Below are 16,579 nucleotides of genomic sequence, written 5' to 3'. Positions count from 1 at the left end.
TCTTGAGGTGTTGCCTTATTAGCCTCTTTTATTGTTTCACCAAGCCCTTTAGCATCTAGGTGTATTTCAGCATCTAACACCCATGATAAATAATTCTTTCCGGTAATATCAAGGGCCACAAATTCGAGCTTGGCAAGGTTCGACATTTTTCACTATACAAAATAATATTAAAAGATAAGTATATATAAATAGTATCCAAAATATGTACTAAACGTTATAATCATGCATAAATAATCCTGATACAAGTCATGCATAAATAAGAACGAAATAGAAGATGAGAACGTTAGCATGGAGAAAAATAAGAATGGAACCTTAAATTATTTATCATGCTCTGTATTCATTATATATGTTGATATTCCAATAAATAAGCATGCAAAATTAGATAAATGTTAAATTATAATTGTTATGGGCTACGATCATACTTACATGATAATAATAATAATATGGGATTCTAGAAAAATGTTTGGTAATCCTACTCAGTTGACTAGCATTGGTGCTGATAACGTGTTAAATATGGAAGAGAAAATAAAGAGAGATGAGGGAAGATTGTTACGTTGTATTTCATATTCCATCTAGTACTGGATATATATAATGTACATGGGATAATAGTCATCCATATTTAGATATTATCATAACAGTTCATTTAATTTAAAAATAAGTAAATTAGTTTAACAAAAATAAGATGAAGTGAACAAAGTCTACTTTGTTCATTTAAGTTTTTTCACTATATACATACAAGTATAAGTATAGCATTATTTCACAAAAAAATAAAGATACTCATTACATATTATTAACATAATTTTGAATCCTACGTAATGATTTTTTTTTTTTTAATTGAATTAGTGAACTTTCAATGTTACTATATATCTATGTTTCAAAACCCTAGCGTCGTCCATCAATGGGTTTATTAGGGCTTTCATAGTTTAATATGGTAATAAGTACCACTTTTTTTAATTACTGTATTATTTTATTATATATAAAAGGAGCTACACTGGCTAATGATGCCAACGAAATTTGATAGTTTGTTCTCCTGTCATTGATATGGATTTAGCTACGTACTCCCTTTAGATCCTTGTTTATCGGTTTACAAAATTGACAATTTGGAAATATATATTCCCTTGTTTTTATCTTTTATATATTGATTGTATTGTAGATTTTCATTGAAACATGTGTTTTTTACACCCATGATTAAAAGAAAATGGATTTTTCACCAAATGGCCCTGAGTTATTTTTTATTGACCATATACCCATGAAAATTTTCATATTCACCATATGCCCCTAATTTTACAAAAAAAAATAGGCTTAGGCCCTGTTCTTTTGAGCTTCTGGCCTGGGCAGAGCAAAGCAGGGGTCAGCAGAGCATATTAGATTTCAGCAGAGCAGATTTCAGGATAAAGAGCAAAGCCGAGCCGAGCATAGCAGATTTCGACATCATTATTATTGTTGTTGTTGTTATTATTATTAATTTATTATTATTATTATTATTATTATTATTATTATTATTATTATTATTATTATTATTATTATTATTATTATTATTATTATTATTATTATATAAATATCAAAAAACCTACAAAGTCAATCAATTTACAAGAAATTATTATTATATTATTGTTATTGTTATTATTATATTTATTATCATTATTAATTTTATTATGATTATTATTACTATTATTAAGTGCATATACAATTGATTTAGGTTAGTGAAAACATAAATAAATGTGTACCATATTTAACATATGTTAATAGTAGAAAGATAAAAGATAATAGTTTAACATCTTCAAATTATTACAACCGCATATCAAAATAGAAACATAATTAGATAAGAGTTTAACATCGTGGTGAATTAACCATCTACTTCCATATGATCGTCATTTTCATCATCTTCATTGTCGCTTTGATCTTCGTTGTTATCATCTTCATTGTCGCTTTAATCTTCGTTGTTATCATCTTCATTGTTGCTTTGATCTTCGTTGTTATCACATATTTTAAAGCACACAACTTTTTTGCAGTTTTTTTTATTCTTTTTATATCATATTGGTTATTATTATTAAATAAAATTATTTATTTAGTATTATTATAAAATATTAAGTATTGCTTTTCCACAAAAAAAAAAAAAAAATATTTATTATTACAATTCCCTAAAAAAAATATTAACTGTTGTTATTATTATTCTAGGTAAATAGTAGAAATTGTTATTATTTTTATTTCAAAAAAAATTATTATTATTTATTATTATTATTATATTTTTTTTTTGAATTTTTTTTTATAATTATTAGAAATTATTACTTAATAATATTATTAAATATCAATTCTTAATATTTTGAATTATTAATTATTATTATTGAAAATAATAATAATTATTATTATTAAATTAATAATTATTATAATTATTTTTAATATTAGTAATTATTATTATTGTTATTATAAATTATTATTTGAAAATAGAGTAGAGAGCAAAGTAGAGCAGAACAACTCTAAAAAACGGGGCCTTAATTTGCCACGTGGCAGCTTATGATAGGTTGTCATTTATATTATTTTAATTAATTTTAAAATAAATATTTAATTAATTATTAAAAAAATAAAACAAATAAAAAATAAAAACCCACCAACCACCAGCCCAGTCCCGCCACTCCCGCCCGCCAACTTGTCCCTACTGGTGAGGATTTCGCCTAAACCCCCGCGCCGGCGCCACCGCCAATCTGACACCCCACTTGCTGGAACCCTTGAACCACCCTTTCCTCAAACCTAAAACCGCCCCCTTCTCTCTCCTTTGAAACCCCCTCCCCACCACCGGCCCTGCGCTGGCGAACCTAAACTGTCGCTTCCCCTGAACCACCTCAACGGAACCCCAAAATAAAAAATAAAAACCCTAAATCGAAACCCTAGTTTTTGATTTATAAGGTTTTGATTTTGGGGTTTAACGGTTTTAGGATGCTAGTTTTGGCTCAAGTAGGCGGCGTCGATGTCGGGGAGGGGACTTGGGCTGCTGGCGAACGGGTTTTGGGTGGTTTATAATGTTTGGCTAAGGTGGGAAATCGGAGAGGGGTTTTAGAGTTGAAGAGGAGGGAGGGGGTATAGTGGTTCTGGAGCATGGCTTAGGGGATGGGCAGCACCAGTGCGGTGAGGAAGGGGTCTAGGCACCGGGAGTGAGGAACCTGGTTGGGTGGCGGTTGTGGGGAGGTGGTTGGGCTAAGGTGGCTCGTTGGTGGCAAGTGGGTTTTTTTTAAGTTTTTTTTTATAATAATTAATCAATTTAAATAATAACCAATAACATGTTGCCACATGACATAATTCACCCTAATGACAAACGGAATTAGCTGTCGTTAATCATTAAGGACATGTCATGATTTTTTGTAAAACTCAAGTGTGTATGGTGAATTTGAAAAATTTCATGGATATGTGGTGAATAAAAAAATAACTCATGGACATTTGGTGAAAAATCCGTAAAAAAAACATAATAAAGATTTTGCCAAATAGTAGTGGAGCAAAAGCAAAGACATTAATTGTATAGAAGTTGAAATTTGTTTTGAAATCTTACAAATAGATTTTTATTTTTTATTTTTTATTATTATTTTTTTTTTACTCTAAGTGTTGTTTAGCTTGTTATTGATAATCTTCTTTAATATTCAAAAAATCAATTATTGTTTCTTTGCCAATTTGAGACCTTCGTATGGAGAGAGAGAGTATAATACTCCATAGAGAAAATGATGGCATATTGCTTGTTCTAAAAATATATAAGTAGTTCAAATGTTTAGTCAAATGTTTAATTAGCTTCTACTTGTATCGAAAGAAAGTTCAATAACAAAATGTTGTGCGATGATGTATCTTGGATTGAGTTGTTTTTGCACTTTTCAATATATCAAAAGCTTATATTCTACAAGAAGTTTTCCATCAAATTTAGAGTTCAGATCATCAAGTACTATAAATTGAAAGAGATTTGACACAAGCGCGCTCATATTAGGGGCCTTTTAGGATATTATCAATCTCGGACGACTTGCAAAATTTTCTTATTAATAGAACTATAAACCACATGCAATTATGCAATACCTAAAATTTGTTATAATTTTACTTATATTTAAGTTTTTGAATATCTTATTATTGAACCAATGCTTCCAAATATAAAAGAGTATTCAAATATTTAGCTTAAAACTACTTAAATTTTGTCTAATTTTAAACATAACTCTATCCACAACTCAAATTCTTTTTTGACGAATAAAAAAACCTCATAATAATCGTGGCAAGGTTCCTTATTTGTCAATAGTCCGATACCAATAGATTTGTTGATTTACACTACCAAGGCATGTAAAGAATATTCCACCAATATTATGCTATGAGGAATTGAGGATTGAGGAGACTTCTGGTTTGTTACTCTCCCTCTTTCTCTTCCCATAATAAATCCTAACTAACGATTAAACCAAAAAAAAAAAAAAAAAAAAAAACAAACAAACTAAGTAAAAAGAAAAAAGAAAGCCAAAAAATAAAACCCTTAATTTTCAGAAACGTTTCGATTGAATCACCATAACCTTCAATGGAAAATGGCGGGTCGAGGTTTTCTCGATCATTAATGGCGGCTACGATGTCGAACATTCCAGTTTCACCTTCTACTTCTTCGTCTTCTTCATTTGATGCGTCTTCGAATTCATCTTCAATCTTCACCAATGTTCCTCTGATTTCTGCGTTTATTGCTTTTATTCTAGCTCAATCGATCAAAGTCTTGACTACCTGGTACATTTTCTAACCTTTTTTTTAGCTGAATTTTGTTTGGTTTTTGCTAATTTTGGATCTGTAATTTGTTGTTATTGTTTTTTGTGATTTAGGGTTGACCTTGATTTTTAATTATTTTATCGATGCGCAAAATTGGATTTTTTAAGGTTTTTTTATGGAAATTGTTGGTGTTCTTGATTATTTTTCTGCTTGAATTTGAATTTGAGTTTATCTTGATGATTTGTAGCTGATGTTTGATGCATTCTTGATTATCTTGATGCTTGAATTAAAATGGGTGAAAAGAATGTGTTTTTGTGTGAAATTGGCATGATAGTTGCGAATGATAGGCCTAGATAGTTGTTGAGTGGTCTAATATTGGATTAGTCGGGTCTAATAATCGTGCTGAGATTTAGAAGACTTTATCATTTGGGGCCAATTCGTGGCATTCGCTCGAAATCTGTGTAATTACGTGAGAGGGCTTGTTGGTTACAATCAAGAATCAATTTAGTTACGAGGTTGGTAATGATCATATAATATACGTTGAGAAAAAGGATGATTTCAGATTCTTTGCCATTTTTTAGTGATATGGTCATATAGTATATCACTCGTAGATCACTCAAGATACTGTGGCTGATATATGGGGTTGTTACTGGGATTTTGGATTAAATGTTGACACTGGAGGCGAATATGTGATTGTGGTTTCGATTGGTCATCGAAATGTACATGTAACATAATGGTAGGAGTTCAAAATACACATGTATTGAAATGGTAGGAGTTTGGATGAAATTTAAATGTTATCAAGATTATGAGTTGAGGATAGAATGATTTCAATTACAATGTATAGCTCACTAACCTCTTTGAATATCAACCTGAGCGCTTGCTTTCCATGGTCTAAAGATGTTTGTATAGCTTTCGATAATTTCAGATGAATCCACTTCATGGAAATCACAATGAGAAAAATTAGAACCTGAGCCTTCATCTGTGTTTAAAGAACACAAACTTTTTTTGCAAACCTTCATTTCAATCATGTCTAATTCATCTTATTTGAAGAATTGAAGGTTTCCATTAAAATTACTTCACACTTCCCAAATAGATTCATTGTATATCCACATTCCTGGACAGAAGGCCTCCGCTCCCTGTCAAAGAACTGGAATCTATGAAGGCTATAAGCCAAGTGAAATATGCATCAAATTCCTTGCCCAACCATTGTTTAGTTCAATGTTGCCAAAGCACATGCCACATTGGTGCAATTTTCTCGCAGCCCTGGAAATAAGGCACTAAAATTTAGCAGAAATCTGTCAGGATCCTGACGGAATAGATTTCCAATTGCTTAATGTATCTCTTCGTTTGACTGTATAGGCTTAAATTGTTCTTTTATATATAGCCTAACATCTTATTGTAATGCTACATGTGATCTCTACCTCTTACTAAAAGACCCTTTCAGTCCTCTTCTACTATATCTCTGCTTCAGACTTTCAGAGTAGTGACCGTCCACCTCAGTTTTAGCAGAATGTCCCTGTCCTTAGCATTTTCCATCAGACCTCAAATATCTATGGTTGCCATAGACTTTCTTAACAAACCACAGCTAAAGAACAAGTGGTGTGTCGAGTCACGAGTCTTCTCCATAGACACATAGAAGCCAGTTTTGACTAGTTACTTCATCACATTCGTTAGGAAGCAATAAAACGAGCATAATAGATAGGGTTTGAAGAAAAATACTCTTGATGAGTTGCATCATCAATCCATAAGATAGAGATATGAAGTTACAATATTGTATTTTGGTTTCAATCCTGGCAACCAAAATGTTATATTGCTATTTATACTTTGTAATTGATTTTGTGGGGTTTTTTTATATCATGGTTTTCTTCATCAATTTTTGGTTAGATAGTTAGGTATTCCATGATTAGAACTATTCTAATTCAGTAACTCTATCTTTCATTTGCTGATAAGAATACCTGTATATTATTTTATCCTAAGAGGCTTAAGGTTTGATAGATTTTCAGGTACAAGGAAAGAAGATGGGATCTTAAACAGCTCATTGGTTCTGGTGGTATGCCGTCATCCCATTCTGCCACAGTCACAGCTCTAGCTGCTGCCATTGGGCTTCAAGATGGTTTTGGAGGTTCAGTTTTTGCCGCTGCATTGATCTTAGCCTGTGTGGTATGCTCTGCCCTGTCCTCTCTTCTTCTGAATGGATGATTGCGTAAACAGGCACTTATGAAAAGTCGGGTGATTTTCCCCCTGTTTTTCTTTTATATATTTTTTTGGTGGATTCAGGGAAAAGGGGGGCTGGGGGAGCTTTATAAGGGTCTATGTGCATGTTGTATGAATTTATGGCTGGCTTCAAGGTTTAAATGTTATTGTGTCCTGTTCTGAGAACTATGTATTGCACGATTTGCACCTCTTGTTTCTTATAAATTTCTTTTGCTGCTGTCTTTTTTACCTTTGCTGGCCTCTCATCTATAATGGTGCAGTAACCATAGAAAAACTATCTTTACCTTCTCCAAAACACTCCTGTTGGAATAACCTTTTGGTGTTGATAATCGTGAGCTGTTGGCTCAATTAACTAATTTTTATGATTAGAATAATTTGCCTTTTTTAGTTATCTGAGAGGCTAATATACACTGAATATTTTGTCTTTGCTTTCTTAGATACCTTGGGTTATCCCTGTGTGTAAAATCTATCAACATTTTGTACATTATACATATTTGGTGATTTTAAATTAGTTGCTATACTATGTAATCATGAAACTGAATTATTGTTGAAAAAAGATTTTTTATTCTCGTATATACTCAAGCTAGTCTCTTCGCAGGTCATGTATGATGCAACTGGTGTGAGATTACATGCTGGGCGGCAAGCAGAGGTTGCTTTTACACGTCCTGCTAGTTCTCATTGTGACAAATTTATTTGCTTGTATAGCATTTATCTCTCACCACATTCTGATCACTCTTATTCTGCAGGTGCTAAACCAGATAGTGTATGGACTACCTGCTGAACATCCTCTTGCAGAAAGTAGACCATTGCGGGAGCTTCTTGGCCATACTCCTCCTCAGGTTGGTCAAAAGCATTTATATAATTGCAGACTAAAGATTAATGATTTGTATGTTTGAACGAGCAAGAAAAAATAATCTCCTTTTAATATGAAAGATACTTCTGAGCTATAATTTAATCTTCGTTACTCAGATTCGAATAATTGTGTCCAAACAAAGGGTTTTCTTGTCCAAATGAAGTTTCAAGTGGACTCAAGTCAAAGTGTCAAGGATGCAATATAAATACTAGAGATGGTATGAAGATTTGAGTATAATAGGATCTAATTTGTATGCCAGATAAATCTCACATCAATTTTCTGACTTGAGATTTTATATCAGACTAAGATTTGCAGAAAGTAGACTAAGCTGCAAAAGGGAAATTGAATATGCTAATTTCTGGGGATTGGCTTCACTTTTTGAATCACCCTTCTCCCCCCCAACCCAACACCACCCCCTCGCAAATAAAAGAGGGTTCACCTGTTCAAAAATGCCTCTGGTTTTTATGTTCGAACAAGCAAGAAAAAGTCTCCTTTTTACTTCAAACATAATTCTGAGGTGTAATTCTAGTCTGTGTTATTCACATACAAATAATTACTCCAAACATAGGATTTTCTACCAAGTGTTTCATCAAGTGTCCATACTTGTGTCAAAAGTGTCAAGGATGTGTTCAAATTGTAGAGGTGATATGAAGAGTTGATTGGCATAGGTTCTGATGCACATCATATAAATCACATCAAATTTCCTCATCATTTATTTTCTTGATGGAAGGATGCTGAATATTTTTTGTTTCATTCTCTAAATGATCACAGGTCATTGCTGGTGGATTGTTGGGTATCATAACAGCTAGTATGATTTATATGATCATCAGCATTGCTACTCGGATTACACTGTAGAAGATATCATTGCCATTCATCACAATTCAAGCCATCACCAGTTGTAACCTGCATATATGTCCGTAAAATTGATAGCATCAAACAAGGATTTCTGATATTGTTCTCGTTAGAAACATTTAACTTATTCATATTCATTAGAGGACTAGTTTTGTCAGAGATTCGAGGTCTGCTACTGCAAGTCTCTACAAGGTAGCTTTCCAGACAACTAAAAGATATACATATAACCTTTGTCATTTGTAGTAAAACTAGCATTTGTTGCAGAAAGATGCATCTAAGCTGTGAAGTTGGATGTAAGGGTATTATTGTACTACCTAGATGGAAAATAGATGTACTGCATCAAGGACACTGTCTTTGACAAAGCTGTAGTTCTCTTTTAAAAAAAAATTCTCATATTTTGTGTCATCTTCTGTTCAATATCTCATACTCTGCAATTCTGCTTTATCATTATTTTCTTTTTTCTTTCTTTTTTTTTTTTTGGAAAAATCTAAAACATATACATTTGACTTTTCTCATTGGTTGTAAATCTAGCATTTGTTGCAGAAAGATGAATCTTAAATTGTTTTTTTTTTTTTGACAGCGTTAAACTGTGGTGTTGGATGTTATGGTATTATTGTATTATTATTCCTTTTTTTTCCCTCATACTGAGTGTCATCTTGTGTTCAATATCTCATACTTTGCATTACCATTTTTTATATTTTTTTTTAGTTTCACTTGGGTGAAAATTTTTTTGGTTAGGCTTATGTAGATTTGTTGATTATTTGATGTTTTGAATGTCAATCAATTAATATTAGTCCCCGTCAATATTTTGGGTATTGAATCATTTAGATTTTTAGGAATAAGTTGGGTCTTACAATTTGGTTTAGATAATCAGGTTCCATTCAACTTTGCAGATTAAAATTATGCTCAGTCAAAGCATAAGATAAACATAATCTCAACTTGTTCTGCATCTGCTATTGTCAAAAAAAAAAAAAAAAAAACTTGTTCTGCATCCTTTTTAGCTCTATTACCTATCTAGGGTTCTATCATCAAAAATATTACCGGTGAGCTAAGCTCGATGTTGGATGACACTTGATATTATGATGGAATGTTAAAGAGTCCCAAAATCAATGCTCGCCTCTTTTCTTATCACATGATCAATGTTCTTGTTATATTGTTACCGGTGACATACCAAAAAAAAAGTTATTTCTTGTCGCATTCACCTGAAGTTTCATAGTCATGTTATGGGGGTTATTAGTATACAAGTACATTACTATGTATAATGAGTTATGGGAGTATAGCATGCGTAATAAATTTTTACCATGATTGTCACAGAGCTTCATGCTAGCATACCAAATATCATTGGGATGACTTTTGAGCACTTCATGAAACAAACATATACTTTAGGCCTCAATAACTACCCATCCAAGATATGGATCATGTGATCATAGGTTAGCATCGAATTTTATTAGCAAATACTAGTCCAAATTAGAATCACCCTTGGAACAACCTGGTTCATAAACAATACTTCGTATTTTCTATGATAATACATTGTTTAAACAGCCAGTGCAGCAACAACATTTTCAGAAATGCTAGTACAGATCAAGTTTAGCACACTGGCACCGGGGTTTTGGGGTATGGGAATGTACGATATGTTGACAATACCAACTTTCGTAATCTTATTATCAAATCTTTTATAATAATGTCCCTAACATTGTTAAATGACTTTAATCTACCTGTGCATCAAAAATATTTTCAGGCTTCTTATAAGCATGTCCCAAAACAACAGAAAAAACCTTGTCCATTTCATAACTGGGGTAACGGATCTCTGACATTGCGCGCCAAGCAATATGCTCATCTGGCCTGACAAGAATGGCTCCTCTATCATTCATCCCACACAAATCCCACCAGGATGGCAAGTTTGGGGACTTTTTCACTTCTACAATGTTAATGTAATTCCCCACTGAGCATGGTGCGGCATTATTGGCACGGTTGTATGGCCATATCACGCATACCTTGACAAGAACTTTGAGTTTCTCAGCTACCTTCAGTGTTGCATGAGCAAGATTGTAGGAAGACTCCACTGGTGCTATTATGAGAACAAATTCGACTTTATCTCCCGATACAAGGTCCAATGTAGAGAAGTTATCCTTCAAAAGGATAGCAGAAGTGTGAGAACGAGCAACAAAACATGCAGTATGTATAAATACAAAGAAGGTTCAAACAATATGTTGAAAATAAACACACATTTCATGTGAAAACGAGTTAACTTCTATTGGTTATATAAAGAATAACTATTATTTACCAACCAAAGAAATTCAAATATAAGCAATGGATCAGCTGCAATGATCCAGTATACCTCATCAGAAACACTTGATAATGATTTCACTTCCATATGGGGAAGCCGTGAGCCTGGCTCTGATGATGGAACATAATCCCTTCGACGACCAGTGGGGACATTTTCAGCATCATGTATGACATTTTTATCCAATACAAGAGCACCCTCCTTGTATCTGGAGATAACAGATTCAAACATATAATCATTGGAAACTCCTCTGTAGTATGCGGAAGGAGGCAAGGAATGCAGAACAAAAGATAGAATCTAATTGAAAACAGAAGTAACACCTGTAACCAAGATCCTCAGCAGGGAACTGGAGTTGAAGGCTCTTTCCTTCTTCGAAAATACGCTTTAATCTGGCCAGCCTTGACAGGCCAACTGGGTTTTTATCATTCAAAATGGCTTGTGAAAGTTGTGCTCGGCCTATACTGAATAGCCCATCCAAAATCACTCTCTGAGCTCCAGATGGTAGAATTGAGCCGAGACCATCATTAATTACACGATGAACTACCAAAGTAAGAATAAACAACTCATGAAGAGTGACTCATTATTAAGAGAAACATAATGAATAAAGAAGTTAAAATTGCCAAGGTTGTGAAGTCTGAGAACCTGAGTTTGCAACAGTAGGGTCAAGTCCAAGGGCAGCAGGGACTTCCATGGCTGCTCTAAAGTTCTGAACACTGAGTGCAGTGTTGAATTTGGCAATCTACCAAGTGACAAAAATGGTTAAAAAATGAGAAATGAAGACTATAGAAACTCAAGAAGTAATAAAATAAGATAGCAGACCAAAGCAAATATGCCAATACCGGCCTCCGTTCTGTTTCATATGTGCTGAGAAGTGTGGTTGGGGAAATACCATTGACAACTGCTGCCAGCTTCCAAGCAAGATTTTGAGCATCCTGAATCCCAGTATTCATGCCTACAGAAAGCATGAAAAGTGATAAATAACTACAAGGCAAAGTTGGGCCCAGAAGTGTGCCTTGAATCTTCAACTGGATATTCAAGAAACGCATAAATGGGAAGATAAGCTCATACCGAAACCACCAGCTGGAGGAAAACGATGAGCAGCATCACCAGCTAGAAAGACTTGGTTATTAAAGTCGAACTTCTCAGCAACTTCAGCATGCATTACCCAAGGCTTAATATCGAGAACAGCTATATCTTCAAGCTCATGACCGACCAATTTAAAAATTAAATCCTCACACATCTAGGAACACAAAAACCAAAACATCTATTAAAATAGTGGATTCAGAAGTCTCCTACAGCATATAATATCTCCACGACTCTTTGTAGGTTGTATCTAGTCATGGTTCCTAGACTTCGGATGTATGATTACACCACATATTGCCAACTTAACCATTTATAACTATTATCTATAGGATTTGTCAAGTATGTATATATAATATACCTTGGGACTAAAATCTTCAAGATTCTGCTGTGGAGGATAATATGGTACCTGCCAGCTTATACAAGAAGTTGTTAACAAAGAGATGGCACACATCCAATCACTATAAATTAGAAAATGATGTCAAGAATACCTGCAATACAAATTCCCCTTGCTGAAGATCATGAGCAACAAGAACTCCAATTGCTTCAGTGTTGAATATAAAGAAAAGCATGCCTGGTCTTTCCTTGAGTAGATATCTTCCCAGGGTTTGGCTTGTAAAATGCACACTCACCAACTTTTGCAAGTCTCTTTCACCTTCCATCTCTATTCCAGCAAGCTTCCTCACTGTACTTCCCGCACCATCTGTGCCAATAAGAAAACCACACTGGATATCTTTCTTTAATGTCCGTCCATCCTTGTGAAAAGAAGAAGTAACATTAACACAATTATCAGTCACAGCAAAGGACAAGCACTCGTGGCCCATCAAAATCTCCCTCTCTTTAATATCTCTATCGCCTTCATGAATTTTAAAGTCAAGATTTTCTAGTTTCTTCAGCAGTAACCTGATTAGCTTGTATTGAGAAAAATGAGCAACGGAAACTGGGCTAGCAACTCGCTCCAAATCTGTAAAAGAGGGCACGATGATAAGCTGCTTGATGCTTTATGCATATTAGAACAGCCATGCAAGTAAATCATGTTGCCTACAATACTAAAAGCAGAAAGATTAGTAAAGTAGCATATCTAGGCCAAAAATATAGACTAATGCTGATAATGTAGACATAGTGGAAACATCTTCTTTAGAAAAAGAAAAGACATGGGGTCTTTGGTTCAATCTTTATTTGTATCATTCATAAGATTTTTTGGTTACATTATGACATCAAAATAAGCATACCTTGAGGTTGCATATGATCAACTGAACCAAGGACAGAACCAGATAGTGATGTACAATAAATGAATTTTCTCCACAAATCTACAGGTGGTTGAAACTGCTGGATCTCCTCAGCTAGACAATCCAGTTTGCGGAAGACCTGGCAAGGAAATCTAAATGAAAACAGCACTACCATTTCAGGATGCTATAAATCTGGAGTTACATCAAGCATATTGCCAAATGCTATGAACCATGAACCTACCTCCATGGATCTGTTGTTGATAAAATGAGCTTGAGGATGTCTAGAAAAAGCTGTGTTCTTCTCTAAGACTGCACATCTGACACCTGTAGGAAGAAGAATGCATCACAATCCCAATAATTTGACAAAAAAAGCACAATTTTAGCATAATTGTCAACCGTTATAGTATAACTAGCTTTGAGAGAGAAGGTCAATGCAACTGGCAATTATAAAATCTTAGAAGTACAATTAAGTTTAAAATATCTAAGGTGCAGAAGAATAGGAAACTAGGCTTAATCCAAATAGCAAATTGCATTCCATGGAGCCTGTGCACTGGCTGAATTCTAGAATAGCTCATCTGGTCACAAATAAGATTTTGGAGCGAATGTTCCAGATGATCCTTTTCTAAGGAACGGATAAACAATGTTCTCTAATTAGACCAGCACGAGATTTGGTACGAGTACACATTTTACTCTTAATATTGTTAAATTAGGCCAAAATGTACCACTTTAACGTATTGATTTGCCCTATTCGGTTTGCAGGGGAATATGGAATTACATTACAGTGGAATCTTCTGATACATCTTCTTGATGGTGAATTTAGAGGCTGTCATCAATTAAACCCTCCACATTTCTGAACATAATTGCTGCAGCCAATGGTTTTCTCAAACACAGCTGACAATAATAAAATTTCAATCTAAACCCCACCCAAACAGCACAAACGATCCCATTATAGCGACAGAAGTTTGAAATACAGCTAACTCCGAGCCACAAATTCAATATTTTCCACAATATCTCACTCTCACCTTTCCTAAAAAACTAACAAAGGGGCATTTCAAAATCATCATTTCAAAATCATCATTCAAACTCATCAGCATAAACAGTGATCAAATTAACATTCAATCCACAATCCAAATCATCAAACAACTTCAATCACACAACAAAAAAAAAAAAAATTTAACAGCCAAACTACCAAATGGGCACTCAAATTAGCATTACCCATTTCATCACTTCCAATCCAAACACAAAATAAGCATACAATACAATCATTTTTCACTAAAAAACCACAATTTAATTCAAATCACCCAAATAATTAATAGAAGAAAGAAAGAAAAGGGTTTAAGAGGGGTTTTACCTAATTTGGTGAGGAGTATAGATAGAGATAAACCAACAGGACCAGCACCCACAATCAAAACTGGCAAAATGGAGTCATCTTCCTTAAATTTACTTGATGATAATGCGGAAACCCCTCTTTTGTGAAGAAATCTTAGACCAAATTCTTCAATTTTTGGTTCAAAATTGTTTCTTGTAATGTGAAAAACAGGGTTGAGATTTCTCTTCATAAATTGAAGAATCCTCATTTTTGATAATTTGGTAGATAAAACCCAGATTAGCAACAAAGCTAGAGAAAATGGGATTTGATTGGAGTTGGGTTTTGGCAGGAGAAAAGATTGTTAGACTACGTAGTATTCTAACTATGGTGCATTGGTGCTATGGTGCTCCGGCCACCACGTTTGCTGTATGATTTTCACATTAATCAATCATCATTTTTTATTTTTTTTTTAACCATTAATGAATCATTTGTATTGCTAATCTTTGAAAAAATTCAAGTTTCTCTACCCGAGAAACTCTCTCAAATGGTAAATGGTAAATGGTAAATGGTAAATAAATACTCCATGTATTTATCTTTTAACTAATTGGAGTAGCGATTAGTTTTTGGCTTTGGGTGAAAAGTTAAAGTGTTCGGCGCTAGCTTTTGAGTAGTTTTTAGTGGTTTGACTTGGTCAAATCACTACTTAACAAAAAATGTGAGTGTTTGGCAAAGTAGTGGTTAGGGTAGTTTTTAGTGGTGAAGGTAGCTTTTATAAAAAGCTAGAAAGATTAGCTTTTGAAATTAGAGGTAACTTTTGAGGTAGCTGTTGGAAATTTAATCTATAGTTTTAAAAATAAAATATTGATTTTTATATGTAACAGTTAGTCAACCGCTACTTTACCGAACACTTATATCTAAATTATTTATCTTCACATCTAACAGCTTGTTGACAGCTAACAGCCACCTACACAGCTAACAACTACCTCCACAGTTACAGCTACCTAGCTTTCACAGCTATAATTTACCGAACACGCAAACTAAATGTGTTAGCTAAATTTGACCAAATGATTGTATTAACTAATTTACTAAATGATTTTTTAGACGAAAATTTTACTAAGTGATTGTATAAAAGTATTTGGTAAATCAAATTAGCTACTTGTTAAAAGTTGTTTGAGTTTGCGAAATGAAAAATAAGCTTTGAGAGTCGATAGTTGAATTAGAGTTTTAGATTAAGCTAGGTTATAAATACAATTTTCACCTTAAGAGGGTTTTTTGTGTGTGTGTGTGTGTGTGTGTGTGTTTTCTACCCGATTCACCTTTTTGGCTAATTTGGATTTAAGGATCAGTTCTTGGTGGTTAGGTTCCACTTAGGAATGGCAACGGATCGGATTCGGGTCGGATGTGGCTAAATTCGAACGGACCTCCGAAATGATCCGATTTTTTTTTTTTTTTGTGTAATGTCATATACCTATAATTGCTTGTATTGTCATACCAATTAAGTATAAACATAATATATTTAAATTATAAACTAAGTTACATAACAAAATTTTGCTACAAAACAAGCAAATAATTGTCCCAAGTTATAGAGCATATGCTTATACTTTCGGATTCGGACTCAGATCGGACTCCGTCGGACTTTGCGTGAGGTCTTAGTTCGATCCACCTCCTATTCGAATTCGGATCTATTTTATCGGATTCGGACTAATTTTAAACGGATTCGAATCGGATCGGATTCGAATCGAACTCGGATTAAATTTCCATCCCTAGTTCCACCTCCCCTATTGTTGTGCGGGATCAAACACACAGTCCTCCCTATTGAGTGCAATCTCAATCCACTATCAACCTATTGGTATTTTTACCTTAAGATGTTAGATGAGCTAATGAAAAGACTCCTTATAGTTTATTTAGGTCTTGTTTGGTGATTAGATGGTAGCTAATTGATATAGCTGGTTATATTAACTGGTTTGATTACCTAGTCAAATGAACAATCTTGTGCAAATTATTCGAGATAAAACCGAAAAAATAAAAATAAAAATCATAAAAGTACATGC

General features: G+C 33.8%; 2 protein-coding genes across 2 annotated transcripts; one reads left to right on the top strand and one right to left on the bottom strand.

Moving 5' to 3' along the window:
- Positions 1-4,370: 4,370 nt before the first annotated feature.
- On the top strand, positions 4,371-9,031 carry LOC145634370 (uncharacterized). Its single transcript, XM_081685820.1, has 5 exons — positions 4,371-4,728; positions 6,711-6,867; positions 7,520-7,570; positions 7,668-7,760; positions 8,546-9,031. The coding sequence occupies exons 1-5, from the start codon at positions 4,532-4,534 to the stop codon at positions 8,627-8,629; spliced, it is 582 nt and encodes a 193-aa protein (XP_081541946.1). The 5' UTR covers positions 4,371-4,531; the 3' UTR covers positions 8,630-9,031.
- Positions 9,032-10,260: 1,229 nt separating this feature from the next.
- On the bottom strand, positions 10,261-15,089 carry LOC145634273 (uncharacterized). The gene is made up of 11 exons (XM_081685726.1): positions 14,571-15,089; positions 13,461-13,543; positions 13,223-13,358; positions 12,482-12,954; positions 12,352-12,399; positions 11,979-12,150; positions 11,750-11,862; positions 11,553-11,649; positions 11,231-11,450; positions 10,965-11,118; positions 10,261-10,755 (listed from the first exon to the last, which is right to left on the bottom strand). Exons 1-11 carry the CDS (start codon positions 14,794-14,796, stop codon positions 10,333-10,335), a joined length of 2,145 nt encoding a protein of 714 aa, XP_081541852.1. The 5' UTR covers positions 14,797-15,089; the 3' UTR covers positions 10,261-10,332.
- Positions 15,090-16,579: the final 1,490 nt, after the last annotated feature.

The sequence above is a fragment of the Chenopodium album genome, chromosome 1, assembly GCF_948465745.1.
Source record: "Chenopodium album chromosome 1, dcCheAlbu1.1, whole genome shotgun sequence".
In the NCBI taxonomy this organism is placed as follows: Eukaryota; Viridiplantae; Streptophyta; class Magnoliopsida; order Caryophyllales; family Amaranthaceae; genus Chenopodium; species Chenopodium album.
This window is presented reverse-complemented; position numbering and strand designations above follow the sequence as displayed.

Coding starts and splice junctions, on each gene's coding strand:
- LOC145634370 (XM_081685820.1), top strand. CDS start 4,532: ATGGAAAATGGCGGGTCGAGGTTTTCTCGATCATTAATGGCGGCTACG. Junction 6,868..7,519: donor CATTGATCTTAGCCTGTGTG/GTATGCTCTGCC, acceptor GTCTCTTCGCAG/GTCATGTATGATGCAACTGG. Junction 7,571..7,667: donor ATGCTGGGCGGCAAGCAGAG/GTTGCTTTTACA, acceptor CTTATTCTGCAG/GTGCTAAACCAGATAGTGTA.
- LOC145634273 (XM_081685726.1), bottom strand. CDS start 14,796: ATGAGGATTCTTCAATTTATGAAGAGAAATCTCAACCCTGTTTTTCAC. Junction 12,955..13,222: donor TGATCATATGCAACCTCAAG/GTATGCTTATTT, acceptor CCTCTTTTACAG/ATTTGGAGCGAGTTGCTAGC. Junction 10,756..10,964: donor TATCAAGTGTTTCTGATGAG/GTATACTGGATC, acceptor ATCCTTTTGAAG/GATAACTTCTCTACATTGGA.